Below are 27,771 nucleotides of genomic sequence, written 5' to 3'. Positions count from 1 at the left end.
ACTTACACCACTGTAATTGAGGCTAGGTACACAATGCAGCTTACATCAGTGTAAGTGATGTCTCTTGGGTGCAAATAAGGCACCCTCCTGAGCAATGTAAATTACACCAATCTAAGCGCCACTGTGGACAGCGCTATGCTGGCGAGAGAGCTTCTCCCGCCAACGTATCTACTGCCACTCGTGGGGGCTGGAGTAATTAAGTCAACGAGAGAGCTGTCTCTTGTCAGCTTAGAGCATCTACGCTAGCAGCACATCTAAGATCAGAACCTGGCTCAGGGTCTCTTGTCTTGGCCTGCAGTCTCAGGTATTTAGACATGTAACCATAATCTGAAAAATGAGTTGGCATTCCCTGTCTATTAGTGATCCGAGAGCTTAATGTGCTCAGATTATAAATCATACAGTGATTTACTGCAATAACTGCCAACTCCAGTTGGGATTTGAAAATCAAGCTGTTCTTTGTCTCTCCTATATCAGCAGTAATAAAGATCCTGCAATCAGAACTTTTCTGACAGTTGTGTCCATGAAATCTGAGGCAGAATAGAATCTAGTGCTCTCTTTTCCGTAGATATTTTTGGATCTGTGGTATTATCAAGAGTAGTATTAGAAAAATATGTTTTTTCCCTAATAGAGTAAGCAGTTGTGATATGAAGATATATATGGGGCTTGAAATTGGTCAGTTACATTGGTGAGACTTCACTAAAGTCAATGAGTTTATTCCAGTTATACTAGTATAACACAGAAGAGACACTATCCTGTTAAATAGAAAGATTCCATTTTTACTTAATCTCCTTTTTAAACATAACCAAATCTCAGGAAATTTCATCAGTTTGATTTCTGATGATTTCAATGTATATTTTGACTGATGTTTGTCATTTAAAAAAAATATTGTCAGTCCCGGATTTCCCCTTCACACCCTTCATTTTAAGGAAATCACTCCCATGATGACACTAGAGTGTTGCAACATTTGGGTTTCTACAGCCAACTGAAAATGTGCTCACATTCCCTCATGCCTACTTTTCAGCTTCTGCGGTATAGACAAAAAATATTTCATCCAGTTTTGATTTCAGTTTGCAGGAATAACTTCAATGATTTTTTGGAGTTTAAAGCTTCTGTGCATAGTGCATCTCTGGCTCATTAACATGTTGCTTTTATCAAAGATCTCTGTGAGTGCAGCGGAACAAGTCGTCTCATGATTGGGGATTAGGTAATGGGTTGGGGAGAGGCTTCAGTGGAAGGTGGCGCAGATACAGCGTATGTGCAGAGGAGGAACTATTTCAGTGAGAATGGGAAAGTATTTGGGGCAAGTGAGGGAGTTCCCGTTGTACTGGTGGAGCCTATAGTGGGCTAATGGTGGTGTTCGAGTTAATCCATCATGGCTCCATCTGTTGTCTTGGGTTTGAGACTAAAAACATTGCAGCCCCCCGCCCTCCATCTCTCGAACCCTTTCTAAAGATAGAGGGCAAAACTAACATCCATGCCTGAGCGCTAGGCTGCTTAGGAAAACTAGCACTGAATTTAGCAGACAGACAATGCAAGTATGCATAAATGCATAACACTTCGCAAAAACGTTCTCATCCAGGGCAAGTTTAATTGCTCTTGAGGGAGAAGTAAAATATTACTGGCTTTTTCCCCATCATTGTCAGCACAGCAGGGAGCTGGCAAGTAGGTTGGATCCTGCTCTGGTAACTTTTTAATGACCATTTTTTCAAGGCAACATAAGGTGGTGTCATTCAGTGGTGAGAGTGGGTTATGTTGATTGTGACCTGGTCAAATCAAATCCACAATCTAGTATTCTGTGTGACATTTGTGTACCTGGCTTCACCACTTTGGCCCATAAGTTAATACATCACTGCCTCCGAGAAAGCAGGACATGTGCATAGGAGATGGGGCCTCTCTGGAAGTATTGGGAGGGCGGGTCAGAGAGAGAACAGAGGGAGCAGCATGGACTGGCAATCTTCTGAGCAAGAGGAAGAGACTCTGGGAACAGCGAGCTGAGTAGATTGGGGAGTTTAAGGTTGGGATAGAATCAGTGAGAACGGAGAGGGAACAGCGTAATGAGGAAGACTATTAGGAATATAGAGAAACTCAGTGGATGGAATAATGATATTGGGGGAGTCCCCTGGGGAAGAGTTCATTACTGAGGTATAGACACCTCATACATAGCTAAAATATAGCCAGGTGGCCATGGGTGGGGACAAGAGCTGGTAAGATAGTTGGTTCCATTCAGAGTGCCTCAGAACTTTGCGGCCTAGGGCACCTTGTGCAGTTTTGTCTTGCTCTGTTTTGAAAAGGAAGCTAGTAGGGTACTAGTTACTTGTGGTGCAGCTCACGTCTATGGCTTCAGAGTCACTGCTGTTACCTCAAACACTGATTCCTCTCTCGTTTCAGAATAATTATGATTTTATTAAACAAACATGGACCAAATTCTTAGTGGCTCTGTTCAATCAGAAAACTAGTATGGAAAGAAAAAAGTACCCACTGTACATGCTGTGGGAAAACAGAAGCATGTTCTGTACTACTGCAATGAATCATTCAGCAAAAACAAACTCCTTGCTCTCTTCACAATGGGTACTTTGAGTCAGCACGTTAGGCTGAAGGGAATTTAGTTAGTGAAATTATATGTGTGGAAAGCACGTTCCTAGGTTATAGATTGACAGTGTTTGCATTTTTTTGTGGAAAAGATGGAGTAAACAGCATCCTTTAAATTTTTAGTTCTTTCTGCTCCGCGTCCAACATCTGTTCAAGTCACAAACAGCTTGAAATCAACTAATAATAGCTGAGGAACTTTAGCAGTTCATGAGCCCTGCTCTCTCCCGTTGAGGTACTCTGTTCAAGCCTTGGGAATAATACAGCATTGTATGTGAAGGTCAAAGTTTCTATTCAGTTCATAGAGGGTGTTCTCAGTACTAGATAATTAAGGGATTTATCCAAGCCCTGCACAATGCCTTTTATTGCCAGTTGAAGAAAGAAGGGTCTCTTTGTGATTATAACCAAGCTGATAAAACTAGTTATTAAGGAACTAATACTCTGTAGCCTGTAAACTGCATAAGAAGGGAGAGCAGAAAGAACTGTAATTGCTAGGATACTCAGTGCAGTGTGGCAGCAATAATTAATGTAGGCTGCCATTAAATGAAACATCAAGGGAGAGTGAATTTGAGTTTGATTATATCCTCACTGTATTGTATGTGACACTAAAAGCAATGTTATGTAATACACACTCCGGTTTATGACAGTACAAAGAACTGAGATAGATAAGAAATGAGGTGCACTCTGTATTTGAATCACAATGTCACTTCTTCGAATAATGGGGGTGGATCTTAACCCTTCCAGCAGCAAGGCTATATACGTTACTACTGGATTGAGGCCCCCCCCCCTTTTTTTCTTTCATGGAAATGTTTTCACAATGTGTTGCTACAACGTGAAGTTAAACTTCTTCTCCGGACCACTGTCATTACCTTGGTGATATGTACAAAAATAAACAGGGACTTTGTGCACCATATTTTTTTTATGCATTGCAAACTTCCTGAAATCTCTGAGACACTAGTTTATTCCACATACTTGGCTGCTGTACTGTTAGTTATTTCCTTAAACATGTTTTCCAAACAAGCTTCCTTTCTGAAAGTTCATTTCTTAAAGCAAAATATACATACAATGTGAAACACTTTTTTCATTCTAAATTGCAGAACAATGGCCGCAGAAGAGCAGCACTGGCCAGTCCCAATGAAGGCAATTGGAGCACAGAACCTACTGACAATGCCTGGGGGGGTTACCAAGTCAGGATACCTGCACAAAAAAGGAGGCACCCAACTGCAGATCTTAAAATGTAAGTTGGGGAGGATGTTAGTTGGACTGCATCTGGTTGCTTTAAATGTTTGCATTTGTGGACAGTGACAGGCAGGCATTATAGGCAGGCAGTTAGTGTTCCTGTGTTTATAATGAAGCTTTGCCCTTTCATGTGTTTTGTTCGTATTGGATTTAATTTTACAGTAATATCTAAAGACGATGCTTTCTTGTTTTAGAATATTAAAAATTTTAGATGGGGGTGGGGTGAGGATGTGCATTTCTTTCTTCCCTCTAGTTTGTTGGATTTGGATGTCAGTGCCTCCAAAAATAAGACTGAGAAAATGAATCTACTTTCTCTCCAGTGTACTTGGAATACCTCATTTATTTCAAACATTTTGGTCCATTATTTTCAAAACAAAGTTCTAGTCAACTTCTTGTCCAGATTGGAATGTATGAAATCTATTATTCTGAACTGGAGGTATACCTCCCCGAAGCCCCCTACCTTAAGATTTAGAGTAAACATATTTTTCATATCAGTAATTGCTCCTGGAATCCACATACCTTTAAGGTAAGAAATCCAAGGCTGTGTGTTTTCTTTGTTTCTAGGAAATGCATAAAATATAGTTTCATTATAACAGATATGGAAAGAAATTGCTGCTTTTGATATAGGAGGGAGAAACACTGGAATTTGATTTTTTTTTTTAAACTACTCAGTTTTATTGCCAACTTCTCTAACTATATAAAGGCAAGGGAGGCTTAGTTCTGGTTTTGGGGTCAGCGTGAACATGTTTTGATTTTAGTTTCAGTCACGAAGTGTGGCTTTTTTCGGAGATCGGGTATTGTTGGCCTTTGGGTTATGTTCCTTGGATGTGGTTTGGGCTGCAGTCTCATGCTAGTGCTTTCCTCCACTAGAGAAATACAGGTATGGGTCAGCCTTACATCCTTTGAAGTACCTCCCCACTCCCCTTCAGAGCAGCTGTCTCTCAAATGAAGAGAACTGACAGCACATTACATTCTGATAGGCTTATGAGTTGACTGCAGTATCATGTGACTTGTCATTCAGCTAAAAAAATCATCAATTATATTGATCTATTAAACTAGTCAGAACTGCGTAATTCAGGCAGAATTGTTTGAAAGTGCTTAGTAATTCACTCACTTTGAGTTGATTTTTTTCCTCCCACCTTCTCTTTCAAGGGCCACTGAGATTTGTGATTATCCATGAGGGATGTATTTACTACTTTAAGACTAGCACATCTGCATCTCCACAGGGTGCTTTCTCTTTAAATGGCTATAACAGGTGAGTGGTACAAAATATTTATATTATACACAGACACGGTTTAATGATAAAAGCATGGCTTTTACTTAAGTTTTAAGTAACATTGACTCAGGGAAAAGTAACTTTTTCTAGTTATGCAGATTTTGTTAATTATAGTTTACTTAAGGAACATTTAATGCACCCACAGTGACATTTCACTAAGGATTATTCCATTCACTCCATACAAATCAGATGGTGATCAGGCAACTGGGAAAGGGATCTTGGGGTTGCCTTTTCAAGCTGCAAACTGTTGGCATTATGTTATCTGAATAAACTGTTTTGTCAACATAAATGCCCTTAGAGACACAGACTATGTGCCAAAGGCACATGCTCTTATAAATACATATTCACTACAGATGTTTACAGTAATACTGCTGTAGTGTGTTTAATTCAGGGAGGAAAACCTACATTAACTCCATAATACAGGCAGACTTCTCACTGTTGCTGTTGGTGTTACACCGTATTGCAATGCGAGATCTCTGCTCCAATAGGTAATATGACGTTTTTCCTTACTAGAAGATCCTATTCCTTTCACCTTTTACCATTTCTTCAGAGAAGCTATCTAAATGCTAACAAATAGGATCAACTTGATTTCTGATTTACACTGATAGATGTGGCCTTTTTGTTTTTGGCAGATATTATCACAGTCCCCGTGTTTTCTAATTATCTTCATCATCATCAGAAAATAATAGAAATACTTTTGGAGTTAACTGGTGCCAGCCAATGTTACCTCCTTATAGAGGACATGCTAAAAGGAAATGATACAAAACCACCCATATGGTCATAAACAAGAGAATATGCATGCAAAAATCTGTAACCCATCTAGCTATGTATGTGATATGTAAATTAAATATTTGCTTTTAAAATCGGTGATGACAAATCTAATTGACACATTCTTTCAAGCTGTACAGTACTGTCAAAATTTGATAGGTCTGTACAGAATATATGAGAGTCACATTAATAAATCAAAACTGATTTAGAAAAACAGCACTATAGTTACTGCCAATACAAGACCAAACTGGATACAGAATCTGGAGTACATTGCCATGTTAGTCACAACCGCTGAAGTCAAGATATGCTCTAGCAATTATTTTGGGGAAGTTCTATGGCTTGTGTTATACAGGAGGTCAGACTGGATTATCACAGTGGTCCCTTCTGACCTTGGAATCTACAAACTTATGAGTTTTATTATTTTTCTACTGATTCTTCACTCTAAGGCCACATACGCATTCTCATACTTATTTGTAGGGGATTTTCAGCCTTAAAGTATTAGTAATGTGTGACAGTTCTTCAACAGTGCACAGCTGTGCTAAACAACTCTTAAGGGAAGATAGCAGAAAACACCATATCCAATTAGAAGTGCACAGAGAATTTATATAAACAGAATAAAGTTAACTGAGTTGAAATATGGCCATGATAATAGGGTTAACACCTCTGTTCATGTGAAATATGGGAACTGTCATTGACATGGGTGACGTATTACATATTACATTTACATATTTATATTATACCACCACCCAAAAGTCCCAGGAATTAGGGCCATGTTGTGCTTGGTGGTGTTCAAACCCAGACATAAACACTGTCCCTGCCCCAAATGTTGACTAAAAAGCTTACAATCTAAGAAAATGTGTGCAACTCTCATTCATATCAATGGGAGTTGCACGTGCTTGTCTGAAAAGAGGATCTGGGTCCTTGAGTAGACCTTGGTTTTACATCTCACGTTCAACAGTCCTGTGTCTAAAAGTACAGAGGAGCATTGGGTTCAAGTGACTCAGAAGGAAGAGTGATGTCACTTGACTCACCAACACCAGTCCTAAAGCACCGTGGGTATTTCTTACACTGACTTCCTTATGTCTTTAATTAGTAAGAGAACATGTTCCTGTTGCATTTTTAACCTTTTCTGTGAAGACTCCATGTCAGCAAACTATAGCTAGGATTTAAAATTAGACAGGGAATCTTGAATATCTGGCCATAGATCTTTCTAAAGTGTTCAGCAGTCCTTAATGGCAGCTGCTGCATGTTGGCCAGATTTAAAAAAATATATTTAACTTTGCTGCCTAAATGAGAGCAGAGTGTTTCTGAAAATCTGTCCCTGGAGTTCAAAATCCAGCTGGTTCAGGGTCTTCTAATGAGTTAGTGACTCTAGGAAAAGCTGTTCTTTAGAAGGAAAATAGCATTGAAAAGAGGTGAAAAGAGCATTGAAAATAGCATTGAAAACCACTTCCTAATGAGAGCTATGAACTAGTAACTGTGATGGTAGTCATAAGCCTAGTTCCCTTTGGCTTTTGTGGATACAAGTATTTTTTCAGACTACCAAAAATCTTAGCACTGAGAGCCCCAAACCTCTTTTTCTCTCCCCAAAATCCCATGTTATGAATTTGTAAGCGATTTCCATGTGAGGTCTGTCTGAGTTGTGCACCTGAGAGTAAGGTCTTACCTGGTGAGGAGGGGAAAACAGAAACAACTATATCTAACCTATCTCCTCAAAGGAGCTGAATGACACGTGTCATTAAGCATCAGTTATTTTAAAAGGACTCTCTTACACTAAAATGAGTGGAAAGGCAAAATAAGGCCTAAAGTTAATATTAGTTCTCCTTTATGTTAATGGAAAAGTAGTGTCGTGAATTTCCCTTGTGAGGACACTTGAAATGAGGAGCACAACCACACAAATACCTCCTGTCATGATATGAAATTGGGGTACAATAACATAACAAAATTAAAAATCTATAATGAACAAGTTTGTTACAAATGTAGCAGGTATCCTTTTTGGTGATTTCGGTAGTGAATGATCTCTCCCTTTCTCTTTGGCTAGCATATTTGGCTCCATTTTCATGAGATAAATACTGCAGATGGCACTATGGGTATTAGATTTTCTTTAGCCTTTTGACAAAGTTGATTTGAAGGGCCATTTTGTAGCTGAACATTAGGACCCTACATTTACCTGCGCAACAGAAATAACTGCATTGACTAGGCTTTTTACACTGTTGCTTTTTCTGTTTCTCAGGGTTATGCGGGCAGCTGAGGAGACAACATCAAACAACGTGTTTCCTTTCAAATTAGTTCATATTAGCAAGAAGCACAGGACCTGGTTTTTTTCTGCCTCCTCTGAAGATGAAAGAAAGGTGAATAACTTCCCATGACCCAAGAATATATTCCAAAGGGGGGGGGGGGAGGGAATGAATATGTTTTCATAGGAATTTAGAAATTGGGTGCCTAATTCTCTTACTGTGATTTGGGCACCTAACTCCTTGGCCTCATTTGAAAAGCCTGAGTTCTCACTATTGTACTAATCCAGATATTGGTACAGCATGTTATGTCTTCAGATCCTGACTTTTGGTTCAAGAAATAAACAGTATAAAAGTTTTTATAAACATGGAAAATGACTTTGTTAAATCCTTTCTCCATATATAAAATGGGAATATTAAATTACCTGGCTTTCTAAGTAGCAGTTTGAGATCTGTAGAGCAAAAGTTCAGTAAGTGGTAAGTAACATTTTTAGACTGCTCTAATACCTTATATGTTCAAAGCACAGGAACTTACAATACCCTTGTGAGTGAGTAAATGTTGTTATGCAGTCAATCCATAATTGCTAGCACCTCCAGCCTTTCAGAGGGCAGACACTTTATACATTTCTTTACTAAAAGCAATAGAGTAAGTTTACATGAAATTGTTTCTTTTAGAAGTGGATGGTCTCACTGAGGCATGAAATAGATTACTACCATGACAAGAAGGAAACTGTAACAGATTTAAGGTATGCACCTGCTAATTCTAGAATCACTTTCTTGATTCTTGCACTTTATCAAAAATTCCTTAGTAAAGAGTAAGGCCCTTGCTTTTATTAGGCATTGCTACAGTCAGTGTTTAAATGAGGAGATTTAGACTCCTAAGGTCCTACATTGTTTTTGAAAATGAGAGTTGGGCTCCTAAATCAGTTGGCCTTGTGATGCTGAGCACAGTAACACCTAAAAAAAAAAAACCTTTAAAAATCTGGGCCCATATGTTTATAAAGTTGCTTCCCATTCTTTGCACCTGATGACAGAACATGATTTTTTTGTTTATTACCATTAAACAGTAGCAAGTACAGTAATTCCTAACTATGTCTGACTTTCTTACTACATAGGTTAAGTACAATAAAATATAAACCTTTTATAAAGAGCACTTGAAATATCAATTTTATAAGTCCTTAAAAATTAGAAGTATTTATTTGGCTGTTAATTGAAAAATGAGACTAGATCAGTTTTTCTGCTGCTTTCAATATTCTAAGACCAGCACTTGCCAATGTGCTCTTAACCTGAATATCTACTGTTAAATCCCATTAAGGCAACAGTGCACCTCTTACTATAAAATCCCTTTCCTTTTCTTTGTGTAGTGACTCTGGTTCTGATGCAGACAGTTTCTATGGCTCAGTAGAACGCCCCATCAATATCAACTACTCTCATTCTACAGAAAATGAAGGTGAGACTTTAATTTTGAATGTTTCCCTCTTTTACTCCTTACTCCATCAATAAATTAGACTTTTTGATCACTCCTTCCTCGTCAAACCACTCTGAGTTTGCAGCACTTTTATGGGCTTAAAAAAAATTCAAATAGCTGAACTACTATAAGAATGTTTGGCCTAGTATTACAATAGAAAATTGTTAATGCCTATGATAACATTACAATACATGAAAGGTTACAATAATTGTAAAACAAGGGACACTTGGGATCAGATTCTGAGAGATGCTCAGCATCCTAAACCCCCGAGTGAAGTCAGTGGCAATTGAAGAAGCAACCTTACAGGGGTTGCTAAGCACCGTAAAAGATTGTGCTCTTAGTAGTTGTCCATCAGTTTAATGTCAGAAAGTCATTCTTCTCGCCCATACATCTGACTGAAGCATGGATGAAGACACTTTTTTTTTTTTTTTTTGGAACATTCAGCCATGTCTGTCTGCCCTATATGGGAATGCCAAATGATCTTTATTAAAGCTGACAATGAGAGTGATTAAATGCCCTTTACTTTTACAGAAGCCGCTTAGAGCTATAATCACTTAAATATAATATGTTCTAAAAGCTTAAAAAGAAGCAATACAGTGAATTATGTGGACTTTTAGCATGACTTTCTGTAAACCACCTGCTTCCGGCACAAACTGTAAAGTTAACCTATTAACCATTCGTGTAGTATTAGAATATTTTTGCATCTGGAGGAGTCCTCCTCCAGAGGAATGAGGAATTGTTAGGGCCTTATAGACCAGCTGGGTTGAGTAGGCCTATGACAGAGACAGTGGGTACAATTTTCAATGGGACTTAGGCTTGTAAGGGTATGTCTACACTGCAGACTCATGGGAAAGGTGAGCCTTTGGGGACTCTGCTGAGAATGGAGTTTCAAAAGCCTTTATGTCACTTATGGTATGTCTATACTGCAGTTAAACACCTGCAGCTGGCCCATGTCAGCTGACTTGGGCTGCAGGGCTGTAAAATTGCTATAATACTTTATATTATAGCTCCAGTTTATATTTATATTCCAGACTCTGGAACTATCCCCATTCACAGGGTCCCAGGCCCAAATGTCTATGCTGCTATTTTAGAGCCCAGCAACTGTGGAGAAAGCTGAAAGTTGGCGCCTGTGGTTCTATCCTGAGTGGAACTAGCCAAAATTACTTAATCTTCTGTCTTGTGTTTTCCCTTGTAATGGAACCAGATTTTCATTAATTATAAAAAAATCTATTTTTTTAAATAAAAATCAGCATATGCATGTTCCCTGTGATCAGATCCCAATGAGTACTTTACAGTTTTAAACACATTTTAATTTTATCTGCAGATTATGACCAGGAAGAAGATGAGGAATCTTACTTACAGCCAGATTCTACGGATTTAGGGAGACCAGATGGTAAGACAATATTCACCAGTCATGATACCTTTTAAAGATCTCAGATAAAGGTGACACTCATGTGAAATATAAAAACATCTGTAGGCTGATGCTTTAACTCAGTATGTGTGAAGCGCCATGGGTAGTTACAATAATTGTAAAGGTTTCAGAGTAGCAGCTGTGTTAGTCTGTATTCGCAAAAAGAAAAGGAGTACTTGTGGCACCTTAGAGACAAACCAATTTATTTGAGCATAAGCTTTCGTGAGCTACAGCTCACTTCATCGGATCTGATGAAGGGAGCTGTAGCTCACGAAAGCTTATGCTCAAATAAATTTGTTAGTCTATAAGGTGCCACAAGTATGCCTTTTCTTTTTGTGAATAATTGTAAAGCAATGAATAAGTGGAGCCTTAACCTGAGAGGTACTCAATGTCTAAACTCTCAGTGAAACCAGTGGCAGTTGAGGAAGCCAAGAACATTAGCACAAGTGCTGAGTACCTTTAAATGACTGTGTTTCTAGCCATTGTCAGCCAGCTGAATATTGGAAGGTCTTGCTGCTAGTCCATGGATCCGTCAAAAGGATGGATGATTCTTTTCAACATGCTTCTGGACTTCCTTCCATCCTAACATAGGCAAAACACCCAATGAAGTTAATGTGACTTGTGCCAGAGTAAGGACTGCAGGGTTTGGCCCTTAGTAAAGTCCAGAACTGTGTTTCAAAGTTAAGTGTCCATCTGGCACTGAGATATCATGATGATAGGTGCCCTAAAATATCCTAAATCAAATAGAAACTTCACTTCAAACAAAAGGAGAGTAGAATCTTATTTTCAATTTTTAAATTTAATTCCTCATGTTCTGTGGGGTTTTCTTACACAGATAACATGATCCTCCCACCAGCCTACCCGCCACCTCCAGTTCCTCACATCAGAAAAGTTCCCTATGCAGAGACAAGGGTGCACTCCTATGCAGGCCAGTCCACTGGGCCTATGGTTCCTCCACCACCTCCTAAAAGAAGCTTACCTGATATAAAACCAGAGGATTCCTTAAATACAAGGGGAGAATCCCAGTTTCATTGCAGAGCGGAGTCAAATCTAAAAATACAGCCATCAAGCCGTAGAGTAAGTGATCTACCACCACCGGTGCCCCCTATGCCTCATCTCAAAAATCTTTCCTGTGTCAAAGAGAGCTGCTCGCCATCAGCAGAGAGTCTACCTCTAGTCTGCATTTCAATGGGCAGTGAAGGATGTGAGGGGCTAAAACAAATGAACCTTTCTCCACGGGTCCCACCTCCATTACCAAGCAACAAACCCAAGCTATTAATGGAGAAGCCAGTGGAGGCCAAAGTGCCAAAAGAACACAGCAAACCTGGGATGTATGTTCCACAAGTGCCAGTGGAGACCAGAGCACCAAAAGAACATGGCAAACCTGGACTGTTCATGCCACAAGTGCTACCTAAACCGCCTGTGCCTGTATTCAAATCTAGATCAGAGAAATCTTTACTTCCCCAGTTACAGTAAGTATGAAAACAGATCAAACTTTCTGTAGCATATTTACCAAATGATATCTCTGATACTTAGTTCATCAGGCCCAAGTCAGCATTCTCCCTCTTCCCCAAGCTTTGCAGTGAAGTTACTGCACATTTTTGTAATGTTCATCAGTGAAAGTAAACAAACCAATTCTTAGTTTTACTGTTATACGCCAACTTGATATGATACTTCTCAAGGAGATATAGAACAGATGCAGTGTGGTTGATTGTAAGTCATGATACATGTAAGCATGATCCAGGATGACATGAAAAAGACTGAGATGTTAATGCCTATTTTGATTCAGTCTTCCCTAAAAAGGTTAATGGTGACCAGATACTCAACACAATCAACATTAAGAACAAGGGGGAAGAAATGCAAGCCAAAATAGGGAAAGATCTAAATATTCTTTATCTTGATAAGTTAGATGTATTCATTTTAGCAGGGCCTTATGAAATTAATCCTAGGATACTTAAGGAACTAGCTGAAGCAGTCTTGGAACTGTTAGCAATTTTCTTTGAGAACTCCTGGAGGATGGATGAGGTCCCAGAGGACAAGAGGAGGGCAAACATAGTACCTATTGTTAAAAAGGGGAACAAAGAAGATCCTGGGAATTATAGACTAGTCAATCTAACCTTGATACCTGGAAAGATACTGAAACAAATTATTAAACAATCAATTGGTAAGCACCTGGAGGATAATAGGTATATTAAGAATAGCCAGTATGGATTTGTCAAGAACAGATCGTGCCACTTACTGGCCTTGTGGTGTGGGGAAAGCAGTAGACATAATATATTTTGATTTTTTAGAAAGGCTTTTGACACAGTCCCCCACTGACATTCTCTTAAGCAAACCAGAGAAATATGGTCAAGATTAGTAGTATTCAACCTGTGGTTCCCAGACCCCTGTGGCTTCACAGACTAAGATTTCTAAATCTCCATTTGAAATTTTTTAGGGGTCTGCAATTGAAAAAAGGGTGAAAACCATTGATCTAGATGAAATTACGATAAGGTGGGTGCAAGTCTGGTTGAAAGACTGTACTCAAAGTAGTTGTCAGTGGTTCGCTGTCAATTTGGGTGGGTGTATCTGTTGCACAGGGATCAGTCCTGGGTCATTTTCATTAATGACTTGGATAATGGAGTGGAGAATATGCTTATAAAATTTGCAGATGACACCAGCCTGGAAGGGATTGCAAGCACTTTGGAAGACAGGATTAGAATTCAAAATGACCTCGACAAGTTGGAGAATTGGTCTGAAATCAGCAAGGTGAAATCAATGAAGACAAGTGCAAAGTATTTCACTTAGGAAGGAAAAATCAAATGCATGACTACAAAATGGGAATAACTGGCTAGTAGTAGTACTGAAAAGGATCTGGAGGTTATAGTGGATTACAAATTGTATATAAGTCGTCAATGTGATGCAGTTGCAAAAAAGCTAATATCATATTGTGGTGAATTAACAGGAGTATTGTATGTAAGACACAGGAGGTAAACGTCCTGCTCTACTTGGCACTGATGTAGCCTCAGCTGGAGCACCGTGTCCAGTTCTGGGCACCATACTTTAGAAAAGATGTGGATAAATTAGAGTCCAGAGGAGAGCAACAAAAATGATAAAAAAGTTTTAAAAAAAAACAACCCCAAAACTTGGGCATGTTTAGTCTTGAGAAAAGAAGACTGGGTGAGGTCTAATAAGTCTTCAAATATGTTAAGTAAGGGCTGTTATAAAGAAGACAGTGTTCAATTGTTCTCCATGTCCACTGAAGGTAGGACTGTAAGTAATGGACTTAATTTCCAGCAAGGGACATTTTAATTAGAGACTAGGAAAAACTTTCTAACTATAAAGGTAGTTAAGCTCTGGAATAGGTTTCCAAGAGAGGTTGTGGAATCCCCCATCTTTGGAAGGTTTTAAGAACAGGTTGGCCAAACATGTCAGGAATGGTCTAGGTTTACTTTGTCTGCCTCAGCACAGGGGACGACACTTGATGACTTCTCAAGGTTCCTTCCAGCCCTAAATTTCTATGATTCCATGTTTAAAAATTGCTACACTAAGGAATCTGTCTGGAAGTTTTATGGTATTCCCCTACCTGTCTTCAGGGTGTGAATATGTCTGATGTTCCTTATGAGACATTATATAGTCACTGATTTTGTCTGTAATCTTAACTGCACAGCATTTGAAAACCCTGCAACAAACTGTGGCTCTTGGAAATACAGGAATAAGTATTATACAACCTAAAGTAAAGCACATAAGAACAAAAGTGTATCTTGTCTGTGTCGGGTTATGCTGAAAAGATACAATAGAGTCTTAGACTGTAGCTGGTAAAAAGCCTTCACATCAGGATTTCAACAGGAATTGAAAAAATAGCTTTATGCTCTTAAAGCACATGCAGGCTCTTACAGAGAAGGAAATGCATGCTTCAGTGTAAGTACATTCCTTAGTAAGGGACATGGTGTATATCTGCAAAAATGTCCTTACAGATGAAAGCCTCTATGTCCATTGCATTGCTCAGCAGTTTTGAAGTGAATAATAAAAACTGTTAAATGACCAATAAGGAGCTAACGGAAACAGAACAAACTGGTTCTGCATTTATTGTCTCTGAATGTTTTTTCTGCAGAAACGTTCTTCAGTTTTGTTCTTTCTTCCAGGAGATCGCCACCAGATGGGCAGAGTTTCCGAAGCTTCTCATTTGAGAAACCAGCATTACCTTCAAAGCAAAACAAGTCTGGTGAAGATTCAGATGAAGATTATGAAAAAGTAAGATCAGATGGCACATTCCTAAAGAGAACACTTCTAAGTTTTAGGGGGTTGTAAATTTGGGCGTGAGTCAGGTCTGTAAGTTTGAAAGGAGTTAGTATAATTAGTAACAATACTTCACTTCAGAATACTGCTCCACTGCATTGGCCAACTTTATGAGAGCGCTGGTAACAGATTTTGATTCTAATGTCAGATACGCCAGAATGTATTAGCACTTTTGAAGGAGCACACAATAGGGAATAATAGTATAGTAACAAAATCAGGAGACCATGGGTGTAATTTAATTCTAAAAAATATTTGCTGTACCATAGAAGTTACCTATAAAATTTGGGCCTGAATTTAGAGAATCCTAGGTAGCTGCAGTATGTCAAAAGACACTTTGCTCTGTTTCAGTTATTCCAATCATCTTTTTAAAATATTGCTGTTTACCTTACTTTACACATTTTAATTTTTTTTAAACGCTGTCTTAACAGGTTGAACTGCCTAATTCGGTATTTGTCCAGACCTATGAATCCATTGAAGTAGAAAGGTAAACTTAACTTTTTTTCTTTTTTTTGGAAAGAGGAGTTGCTTATAAATCCTCAAATAAAATGACCTGCAGTCTAGAAAGCCATATTGTGAGAGTTAAGACTAGTAAATCAACCTGAGATTTCTATTGAACGCATGAAATAATTTACCATTAGTTTGTATATAAATAAAAAATTACAAGTCCTTTAAATTGAAAACCAATGGCCTCTAGGAAAGCTAATTACATGTTAAAGTATTCACCATAAAGTAGTAATGCATAAGATTTATTCCTTCTGGGACAATGAATTGGACTGGGGTCTGGCTTAGGGTTCTATAGAACTTTTAAACTCTAGGTCACTGGTTCAAATGTAGCCCAGACTGGTAGTGACCAAAAGTCATTATAATGTGATGGCCATTTCATGACCTATATGAAATGAATTTGATGGTCTTAGTTCAGTTCCCAATGGACAAGTATCCTCAACAACAATTGCCACCATAAGCTTGTTGGCAGTCCTCAGCAGAGAGGCCAATGATAGAACGCGTGCGACTGAATTGTCCTCTCGCGCTCTAAAGGTGATCCCTCCAAGTAAAAGCTGGAGAATTGGGGGGCGGGAAGGGGGAGAAGAAGGGAGCGCAGTATGAGAAAATTGTATTGCTACTGCCTGCTCTGTTGTTGTTTGTTTCGTACCATCCAGTATATGCTAGTGAGTTTTGAATTACTCAGGAAGATGATCCAAGGATGCCCGGAGAAGCTGATGATCTAAAGAGAGACAGAGACATAGATAGGTTAGGAGAAGGGGAACAATAGGCAATTTGACTTGAATGTAACTTGATCCACTGGTCTGTGGAGAAAGAGACCTTCATGCTTCAGTGCTACCAGTCAGCATGTTTCATGAGCATAGAATCCATTAAAAAAAAATTGAGTCTAAAGTATTGTGCAAATATTAATCAACTGAGATCTTCACACCATCCATCCTAGTAGGGAAATACAGATTGGGAAAGTGAAGCAGAGAGTCAGTGATGTTTTGAAAGCCACAGAGCAAGTTGGGGAGAGAGTAGAGATTAGAGACCTAGAGTTTCTTTTTTCCAGCCCGTGCGCAATCCACTAAGACATCACTACCTCCCTATACACTAGCTGCTTAAGGACCCTAATGAGTCTTCCTAAAATGATGAGGTTCTATTAAGTGTCCATTACCATCAGTCTGTGAAACTGCCTTCCCAGCCTTTAGTCAGTTCTTAGGCTAAATCATTACAATCCATGAAATGATGATTTACATTAAGGATTTTGAGATGTAGACATATCCATTCTATCCAAAATCTGTTAAGTTTGTTAGTATTTTCTGAATGTGATATTTACAGTTTCCATATTATTTTAGGATGTTCAAAGCTACCAGCTCAAGAGGACATCCACAAAATGGATTATACTGTATTAGGAATTCATCTACCAAGCCTGGAAAGGTAACTCACAATAGGGGAACCTGTGCTATAAGTTAATTAAATGTAACTCCCATTTAATTGTTATTTGCAAATTAACGATATTGGAGTTTAATTACAGTAATGTATTTAGCAATTTAGACATGCCCTTTTTTAAAAAGGGAAGTAGGTCTGAAGCAGTAGCTGTACATCCTAACTTGCATAATGCTCAATGCTCAGTTATTTGAAAGAAATGTAACTGATTCCTCAAAAAAGGTAGTTTTGAGTTTTTTCTTCATAAATTTGTTAGGAAGACTTTTTTATGCATGCTGAATGTAATATTGCATTTTCTTTTTCAAGGTATTAGTTGTATGGGATGAATCTGCTGAGAAAGTGAGAAACTACAGAATCTTTGAAAAGGTTGGTATGAATGCTGTATATAAAAAGGGCCTCTATGGTATTTACACCTGCTCTAGTTACATCATACAGTATCAGCCTAAGGCTTCCCGTTACCTCCAAACACCCTCTCTCCCCCTTCCTCCCTCCCCCCTCTGCAAAAAAAGTACAGATAGGCCTGAGCTGCAAAAATCAGATCTGGATTTAGAGCCGGAGAACTCTGATCTGGGCCTTCCATTTATGAAGATAGGAAGTCTATAATGTTCAGACCCAAATATGATCTTCAGTAAAATTATAGGGTGTTTGGATCCCCAGGTTTGGTTTGGGCTTATCATTTATGTGACATGAGCTTAGGGTTAGAGCTTAGGTCACATACATAATACTTTGCAAAGTAGTGGTCTGTTTGGAAAGGCTTCATAGGTGCCATTGATTACAGATGTATTTTCTATCCCTACAACAGGATTCACAGTTTTACTTGGACTCAGAAACCATGTTTTGGAACATTGGAAGTTTGGTTGAATACTACTCCACCCATGTCTTACCCAGCCATGACAGCTTGATTCTCAAATGTCCTTATGGTTACTGTGGACCAAGGTGACACGGCCTGCAAAATGAACTGACTGTAAGATCAAACACACTGTGGAAAAATGGGCACTTAGAGGGATGGTAGTTTTTCCCCCAAAATTAAATAGGAATTCCCATGCCACTGGGTTTGATTTCCTGAACTTTGCACACAGAAACTGTTTCTGCCATTTGTTCTCCCACTGCCTACAGACTTGCATTTAAAGTATCTCTTTGATAAGCCCTTCCAAACCAGGCTGCTGGATTTCAGACCCTCGTTACAGCTCTTTCTGTGAAAAAAGGCTGATCTGGCTCTGCTGTGAAAGGTATTTACAAGACGTGCCCTTTGAGGAATCGGTGCTGCTACTTTCCTAATCATGTGGATGTGAAGTTGGAGGAAGGACCTGGCCAAAGAGGCATTGTGGACAAAACTATTAGGAAAGGAGAACTTTTGAAAGAAAAGCACTGTCCATTTGTGACAGGGAATACTAATTTTCTGACTTGTATTGCTTCTTGAGTCAGTACTGGTGCTTGACTGAGATTTTGTAATAGTTTATAATTAATCTGTAAATAACAAGGATGCTTATGGAAATAACTTGGTTCAATGGTGGATATAGGAAATCAAGGAAGTGGGCTTTGTAAGTCATGCCTTACAGAAGGCCCATCTCTAACTCCTGCAATCAGCCTCCCAGTGCCTGCAGTGGTATGCTCAGCTCTGATGGTGGGTGTGGATTTTTATATATTGCTTACTGATAACCTCTCTGGACAATTGTGGACCAGTATTAAGTTTGCTCCATCAGAAACCCTATTCACAAGTTCTCAGTCAGAAAGATAGTTGCCAATAAAACTTTTTCATGTATGTATGAAAGAAAAAAGGAGGATATAGGCTGAAGTGGAGAATAATCTGGAGAGTAACCCAGATTGAGATTCAGACTTCTCCCATATCATCACTATCAAAGGCAATAGGAAGGATGGTAAATAATACATAAAACTTCTATTAAATCACGTGGATAAAGTTGTCAGCGCATCAAATTCAGTATATGTAGAGCACAATGGTCCCATTATACATTTTGTAAATCACAAATTGTTCTTTCTGTTGGTTTTAACATGTCTATTCAGTTTGGAGTCCTTGTATAAAATAAATGATCCCAAACCTACTGTTCTCACTTCCTGTCAGCTAAGATAAAATTGCAGCATTAACAACCCTATTAATGGTAGGTGCATGTAACTTTTGTTGACATATATTTGTGTAGGAAAATCCTAAAGCCAAGGTGTTAATAGGAAGAGCAACATTTCCACATAACTGACTTTTCCAGTGTATGTTGTTTAACAAGGGGAGGGAGGGAAAAAATACCGTACTTTAATGTCCTGTGTTTCTTAACTTTTGTGTCTCAAGAGTACTGTAATGGTAACATGGTGATGAGCTCAAACTCCGTAGAAGGAGAATAGAACTGATCCAAGTTTGTACGATAAGGTTTCTGAATCCAGATTGGTGAATAATCTCTCCTGGTGTTGACTTTTATATCTTTATGCACACCAGGTTTTATTTCTGACACTGTTTGTATTTAAGTTATTTCATGCATTTAACAAAGGTGTTATAGGGTAAGATTTTCTATTTATAAAAATAATAAAACGGGATCCACATTAGATATTACCTATGATTGAATTCTCCTTTAGAAAAGAGAGATGTGATCTTTGAACTGGATTTCGAGCCAAAATCCTTGGGTTCAGCTCCCAGCTTTTAACACAGTGTATGGTTTTAGGCAAGTCACTTAATCTCTGTGCCCACCTTAAAGGAACGTTGAGTATAAACTAAGGTTTATGTGGTGCTTGGAAAATGTAAAGCACTATGCAAGTTTTTGATATCTTTTAATAGGTTAATATTTGTGAAGTTTTAATGGGAATCCTCTAGGTTTCTCTGCTTCTCCTCTAATATGAGGAGCTGAATGTGAAGCATGCTGTCAATCAAGTGTTTGCAAAAAGTCATTAGAGCTGGTTCTACTCTATGTGGAGAGAACTAGTGTGAGGAGAGGATTTCTCAGAGGTAACCCAGAAAATGTTTATTACTTTCGACCTCTGCTTTTTTTTTTTTCTTTTGCAGATTTTGATCAAATGAATTCTGCCCTGTCTGAAAACAACTGACTAGGTCATACCAGACCATTGACACTTACAATATACTGTCTTGCAGGAAGCAGTTGATTCAGATATAGAATTATACTAGCATTTTGTTTATTTCCTCTGACAACTATTATTATTCATCTTGAGTGCCTTAAACTGCAAAAGTACTTACATAACACAGTATAGTAAAACTACATAACACTGTCTTGTGTAATATGTGAAATTTGCACACATGTAAATATTCATTTTCTATGAATTACTGCCAATTTCCTTGTGACAAACCTATGAATGTATACGTTTCTGAGGTAAATAAATTTTTAAGACGAATTCATACCAACTGTGTAATTTCATTGACCTACCATACACACTAAAAAGGAAACTTCTCCTTTTGTTGTGCTATCTTTAAGGAGCATCTGATTCTTTGATTTTGATTTTCAGCACCATTGAGAAGTAATGTTGTATATGGAAAGATCTTTCAGAAAATCATTATTTCTGCAAATAATTGTGTATCAAGAATAGATTAGACAAACATCTGTCAGAGATGGTCCTAGGCAGGAGTGGACCTATGCATTTTGCAAGCCAGAATGGAAAACATTTTCAGCAACCGCTTCCCTCCACCCCTGCTGAGCAGCTAAACAAAACAAAATATGGCTAGCCAATCGGCAAAACTGAACAAAGATACTCCCATGGAAGTTGATGTCCTAGAACCAGCCCTAAGTCTAAGTATATTTAATCCTGCCTTAGTGCTGAAAGATGGACTAGATGACCTCTTGAGGTCCCTTCCAACTCTATATTTCTACGATTCTGTGATCATGAAACTGTACCCTATTGTGAGGTGCAATCAATCAATAAATAAATATTAAGGAGAAAAAAATCACTAAACATGGGAGCCTTAATGTAATTGAGAATCAGCCCAGCAAAGTATAGTGGAACTGTCTGGATGCAGAGGTTATTTGATGCCTACGGGAGTCCCATCATCTATTCCATAATTGTGCCTCTAGCAAGAGACCCCAACAGGTTATAGACTTGGCGATTTGTTTAAGGTTCAGTCCCCAGCTGAGAGTATGTCACTGAAGGCTCTGTGTAAGCTTGAAAGCTTGTCTGTCTCATCAATAGAAGTTGATCCAACAAGATACTACCTCACCCACCTTGTTCCTCTAACGTCCTGGGACCAACACGGCTACAACAATACTGCATACAATCATTGAAGTGAGGCAGTCTGTGCAGCAAAGATCTTGCTAGATTTTATCACTAGAAGTTTGTGCTTCTATCGGATGTATTATACCAACTGACACACCACTGATTGCGCTTGTCAGTGCTAGCCACTCTCATTAGGGTTTCTTCCCCTGCATCCAGAAGTAAGCACCGAAATGCTAATTTCACTTAAGGACACAAAATGCTGAGCGATGCCTATAGCAGAATTAGATGAAGAACATCTTGGGTGAATGGGCATGTGTGAATCAAGCAAGGAACAGAGTCTCCCTGAGGAACCTTCCACTGGGTTTATGGGGGGTGACAGTGGGTCTGCCTACTTACCAGCACCCAACAACTGCTATCTCTTTAAGATTTCAGAAGGGCAGAGAAGGCCAACCAGCCAGTCTTCAGACTACAAGATAGGACGTAGTGCAACACTAGATATAATCCCTTCAAGAACCAAGTAGAGGGAGAATATTCCAGCTGTAGCCTCTAGTTAGTTCCTTCCGTCTATCTGAATGTGGGGTACGTACATCCCATCACAAGCTTTTTATATCTTTTTAATTCCACCAATAAAGCACTTTAAAAAGGCATTTTTCAGCAAAGCCAACAAAACAGAAAATTGTAGGCCAAGCCAATGGGGAGATATGAGGCAAAAGCAGCTTACAAGACGAGACAACAGGTGGAGACAGACAGATGGGAGAGCACAAACTAGACAATACTGGTCAACATGATTATGCAGCTGGTGTGCTAAAACCACTGCCATTTTAGCCTTGTAATCAGAATATTCATCTCTAGTGTCAAATACTGTCATGAGGAAGCTATAAACATAGAGATGTTGATAATTAAAATATTTCCAATTAGCTTTACTTGCTTTCTGTCCTTAGAAAATGAAGGTGCTTCTACATTGTTCCTTTGTTACAGATGTCTCTGGAAGTATTGTACCCTTGATGTTTGTAGCTGGAGAGATTAAGCAGGTAAATTGAAGTTTACTGACATGCACATACAAAACAGTTTGATAACATATATGGTCTGTGCTGCTTCATGCTTTGTGAAGATTTTGTTGTCAAAGTTAACATTGCTTTTTTTTAGATTTCTTGAGCCTCTGTGGCAGTTGCTTTGAATTTAGTGACATCAACTGGTCAAGCAATAAAATAGCACCATGCACGATAAATTCTACATCTGAATACATTCAACAAAGATTGGGTGATTTGGAAAAAATCCTTGTTATATGAACTTGTGAAACTCTTAACAGAAGCTAGGTCTTAAAGCTCAAGTCTCAATATCCAGTGAAAACTTGATGGGATGGAATACTACTGTAACTGGCTTTGGGTGTAACATCATGTGACCAAATCCTGCTCACATTTCTCCTATAAGTAGTTCCACAGATGTCAGTAGCACTCCTCACCTGAATAAGACAGGATTTGGCCAAGGGAAAGACTGAGGCAAATTTCTTGTGATATTCCTTATGTTTAAATTACTCTAGGAAAAACACTTTCCGTTTATAGTATTTGCACAATGTTGGGCATCTGGTCTCACGACAAATCAATATTTATTCTATCCCAAAACCTTACAGGATTGCTGCTGATTGTTGTGAAATTGAAATATTTTTGGCTGGAAAACTGTTTGACCCCATATCAAACATATCTGATATCTCAAAAGGGTTTCTAGCCCCTTAAATGTTCAAAGTTTCCTTTAAACTTTGATGAGGCACTTTTTTGTTTCAGCAATAGGAACATTGGGGGATGCCAGACTATTTGTACAGCTCATTAAATATAGAATAACTTGTAGTTCTTCCATCTGAAAAACACTTTGCAAACCTTAGCTTCACCACGCCTCTGTACCTCCACTTTTACAGCTGGGTAAACCGAAACAAAGAGGTTCAGTGAGCTGAAGATATATAGGAAGTCTGTGGCAGAGCCAGGACAGAAATCAGGTCCGCTGACTCCCAATCTGTGCCTCAAACACAGGGCTATCCATTACTACCTATCCTGTATATACCCTAATGATAGCATCTAATCCCTGTTTGTTAGGGAGATGGCCATGCAACCCGGTCATGACACGGTTCTTTCCCTGAGGGGCCTACAGTCTAGACACTGCAAACAATCATTTCCATGTATAACCTTATCACACATTCTCACTGAAGCAAATGGATTTTTCATGGAAACAGGATATTTGCTGAAGTAACTTTTTGCAGGATTAGCCCCTGATTTAGATGCAACATGTTTTGAAGAAGGGGAGATGAAATTGAGTGAGACAAAAAGAGCAAGTCAACAAAATAAGATTAGGAGACTTCTTGTTTTTTGAAAGTCACATTATTGTTCCTTTTTCATTTGTCTAATGCTTTTATGAGGCTGTTTAATGCTTTCAGCTCTTCGGTGTAGCTGCTTCTCCTGCCTTTCGCTATCCCCTCCACACTAACTACCCTCTAAACCAATGGTTTTCAAACTGCAAGTTGCGACCCAGTACTGGGTCGTGGTGGCTCTGGTCAGCACCGCCGACCGGGCTGTTAAAAGTCTTGTCAGTGGTGCTGTCCAGCTAAGGCAGACTAGTACCTACCTGTTCTGACACTGTGTGCCGCTCCTGCCCCAAGCACCGGCTCTGCACTCTCATTGGCTGGTTCCCAACCAATGGGATGGGGTTGGGGGGGTGCCTGTGGGTGAGAGCCGCGTGAAGCCGCTTCTGTGCCTCCGCCTAGGAGTCAGACCTGCTGCTGGCCACTTCTGGGGCACGGCATGGTCTACGGTGCCAGGACAGGCAGGAACCCTGCCTCGGCACCCCGCTGCACCGCTGACTGCGAGCTGCCCGAGGTAACCCTGTGCCCCAATCCCCAGCCCTGAGCCCCCCTGAACCTGGAGCCCCTTCCTGCACCCCCAGCCCACAGTCCCCTCCCACACCTTGAACCCCTCATTCCTGGCCCCACCCTGCAGCCCTCACGTTTGCATCCCAAATCTCTGCCTCAGCCCTGAGCCCCTCCCACACCCCAAACCCCTCATCACAGGCATCAACAATTTTCTTCAACTGGGTCACCAGAAAAAAAAAGTTTGAAAACCACTGCTCTAAACAACCCTTAATGTGACTAGTTCTTCCTTCATGTCAGTCTGGGCCCTCTTGTGTATTGAAACTGTTACCCACGTAGACCACAACCCTGCAAGCTGTTCTGCATGGTTGAACTCCTACTCCCACACAACTCCATTAAAGTTGATAGGCCTTCACTCTGGTGCAGTGAGAGAACAGCCTGTAGAATTGAGGCCTAATATACTGAATTACAGAAAACATGACAAAAGAGGTACAGATGGGACAGATGGCCTCACAAATTGTGAGAGTGGTGCCTCAACAATCTCTTGTGATTTGTGCTTTACTTATATCCCACTTCTGTTTGCCTTTCCAATGGCTGCCAGACACATAAGGTATGTCTATGCTGCAGCTGGGAACACACTTCCCAGCATGGGCAGACAGACATGTACTAGCGCTGCTCAAGCAAGCACACTAAAAATAGCGGTGTGGCTGTGGGACACAGGTGACTGCTTAAGCTACCTACCCAACCCCCGGGTACAAACTGGTGATTAGCCCAAGCCACCACCCATGCCCCTGCAGCCATGCTGCTATATTTTGGCATGCTAGCTCAAGTAGAGCTGGTGCATCCATCTACTGGTACTGTGAAGCACGCTCCCAGCTCCAGTGTAGACATACTCATACGGTGGTCACTTAAGTACTATTTTCAAATCATACCTAGGTATTCTTGAAAATGTTACTTTCTGTTTATTGCCATCAATACCAGGCTTTTCCTGAATGATGTTTTGCAGATTGTACCCATTTGGCTTGTAATCTCTCTTGGCCATATTTCATCCTCATCCTCCTTGCTTTACACATCCCTTGATTTCTTCAATTCTTCCGTTGATCTATTTTCAGATGTTTCTTACATTAATTTCCCTTCAGTTCTAACTGGGCTATGAAGAATCCAAAACCTTTGCGACTGGCACTGTTCCTTTCTTTAATGCTCAAGGATGAGGAAGGTGTCCTTAAAGAAAGTACTGCCACAAGTACTCCTTTTCTTTTTATATAGGAAAGATTTCTTGGAATTTTTTTTAAATAGGCAGAAAATTTCCCCTCTTTATGTTACTAAAAATTTCATGAGGAAAAACTCCTTCCTATAAAAGGTCAAAATGCACCTGGTCAAAGGTAAGGAAAGTGTGGGCCCCTTACTGAATGAGGGAGGCAACCTAGTGACAGAGGATGTGGAAAAAGCTAATGTACTCAATGCTTTTTTTGCCTCTGTCTTCACTAACAAGGTCAGCTCCCAGACTGCTGCGCTGGGCATCACAAAATGGGGAAGAGATGGCCAGCCCTCTGTGGAGATAGAGGTGGTTAGGGACTATTTAGAAAAGCTGGATGTGCACAAGTCCATGGGGCCGGACGAGTTGCATCCGAGAGTGCTGAAGGAATTGGCGGCTGTGATTGCAGAGCCATTGGCCATTATCTTTGAAAACTCGTGGCGAACGGGGGAAGTCCCGGATGACTGGAAAAAGGCTAATGTAGTGCCAATCTTTAAAAAAGGGAAGAAGGAGGATCCTGGGAACTACAGGCCAGTCAGCCTCACCTCAGTCCCTGGAAAAATCATGGAGCAGGTCCTCAAAGAATCAATCCTGAAGCACTTGCATGAGAGGAAGGTGATCAGGAACAGCCAGCATGGATTCACCAAGGGAAGGTCATGCCTGACTAATCTAATCGCCTTTTATGATGAGACTACTGGTTCTGTGGATGAAGGGAAAGCAGTGGATGTATTGTTTCTTGACTTTAGCAAAGCTTTTGACACGGTCTCCCACAGTATTCTTGTCAGCAAGTTAAGGAAGTATGGGCTGGATGAATGCACTATAAGGTGGGTAGAAAGCTGGCTAGATTGTCAGGCTCAACGGGTAGTGATCAATGGCTCCGTGTCTAGCTGGCAGCCGGTATCAAGTGGAGTGTCCCAAGGGTCGGTCCTGGGGCCGGTTTTGTTCATTATCTTCATAAATGATCTGGAGGATGGTGTGGATTGCACTCTCAGCAAATTTGCAGATGATACTAAACTGGGAGGAGTGGTAGATACGCTGGCGGGGAGGGATAGGATACAGAAGGACCTAGACAAATTGGAGGATTGGGCCAAAAGAAATCTGATGAGGTTCAATAAGGATAAGTGCAGGGTCCTGCACTTAGGACGGAAGAACCCAATGCACCGCTACAGACTAGGGACCGAATGGCTAGGCAGCAGTTCTGCGGAAAAGGACCTAGGGGTGACAGTGGACGAGAAGCTGGATATGAGTCAGCAGTGTGCCCTTGTTGCCAAGAAGGCCAATGGCATTTTGGGATGTATAAGTAGGGGCATAGCGAGCAGATCGAGGGACGTGATCGTTCCCCTCTATTCGACATTGGTGAGGCCTCATCTGGAGTACTGTGTCCAGTTTTGGGCCCCACACTACAAGAAGGATGTGGATAAATTGGAGAGAGTCCAGCGAAGGGCAACAAAAATGATTAGGGGTCTAGAACACATGACTTATGAGGAGAGGCTGAGGGAGCTGGGATTGTTTAGCCTGCAGAAGAGAAGAATGAGGGGGGATTTGATAGCTGCTTTCAACTACCTGAAAGGGGGTTCCAAAGAGGATGGCTCTAGACTGTTCTCAATGGTAGCAGATGACAGAACGAGGAGTAATGGTCTCAAGTTGCAGTGGGGGAGGTTTAGATTGGATATTAGGAAAAACTTTTTCATTAAGAGGGTGGTGAAACACTGGAATGCGTTACCTAGGGAGGTGGTAGAATCTCCTTCCTTAGAGGTTTTTAAGGTCAGGCTTGACAAAGCCCTGGCTGGGATGATTTAACTGGGAATTGGTCCTGCTTTGAGCAGGGGGTTGGACTAGATGACCTTCAGGGGTCCCTTCCAACCCTGATATTCTATGATTCTAAGGCTTATAACAGAACTCTTGGCACAACCTTAACTATGCTATAAGATGTCTAAACTTTGGCAATTCTATACATAAAATATCCTTAAGTTACAGTTAAGGATGCTATGTGGAATTCAAAAGATAATGTTTGATTACACATATCCTGTACCAGGAAAAAAAAAATCAAAGCATTAAAAGTTAGGATAGTCTCAATGAAAAATTACCTTAAAGCATTCTGATACCAACTTTAGCTCTCAAATCACGCACACTTCCATTCTTACCAATAAACATAAAGGGGAAAGTCCTGCCATTTCAGTGAGATGCACAGAGCTTGCATCTAGACCCATATGCCCATTTTCATAAGGAAATTTTACCTTTATTAGTTTTTTCCTCTTTGAGCCAGGTCTTTCAGCAGTATTATCTGCAATGTGGGTCTTCCCTTTGTGGAT

At 40.0% G+C, this 27,771-nt stretch overlaps 1 protein-coding gene across 7 annotated transcripts in view; it reads left to right on the top strand.

Moving 5' to 3' along the window:
• The window catches only part of SH3BP2 (SH3 domain binding protein 2), a 65,162-nt gene extending 44,621 nt beyond the window's left edge, over positions 1–20,541 (top strand). For 6 of the 7 annotated variants that reach the window (XM_048849071.2, XM_048849067.2, XM_048849070.2 and 3 more), the window contains 12 exons: positions 3,684–3,823; positions 4,978–5,080; positions 8,103–8,220; positions 8,779–8,849; positions 9,468–9,553; positions 10,896–10,964; positions 11,818–12,454; positions 15,107–15,215; positions 15,689–15,744; positions 17,099–17,180; positions 17,496–17,555; positions 17,992–20,541. In XM_048849071.2, coding sequence (XP_048705028.1) covers positions 3,688–3,823; positions 4,978–5,080; positions 8,103–8,220; positions 8,779–8,849; positions 9,468–9,553; positions 10,896–10,964; positions 11,818–12,454; positions 15,107–15,215; positions 15,689–15,744; positions 17,099–17,180; positions 17,496–17,555; positions 17,992–18,129 — 1,665 coding nt within the window. In that variant the 5' untranslated portion in view covers positions 3,684–3,687 and the 3' untranslated portion in view covers positions 18,130–20,541. The remainder of the gene's footprint in view (positions 1–3,683; positions 3,824–4,977; positions 5,081–8,102; positions 8,221–8,778; positions 8,850–9,467; positions 9,554–10,895; positions 10,965–11,817; positions 12,455–15,106; positions 15,216–15,688; positions 15,745–17,098; positions 17,181–17,495; positions 17,556–17,991) is intronic. The other variant, XM_048849065.2, reaches the window with a different exon arrangement.
• The last annotated feature ends 7,230 nt before the right edge of the window (positions 20,542–27,771 follow it).

Source organism: Caretta caretta, chromosome 4 (genome assembly GCF_965140235.1).
Source record: "Caretta caretta isolate rCarCar2 chromosome 4, rCarCar1.hap1, whole genome shotgun sequence".
Taxonomy (NCBI): Eukaryota; Metazoa; Chordata; order Testudines; family Cheloniidae; genus Caretta; species Caretta caretta.
Note: the sequence above shows the minus strand (reverse complement) of the source record. Positions and strands in the feature narration are given on the sequence as shown.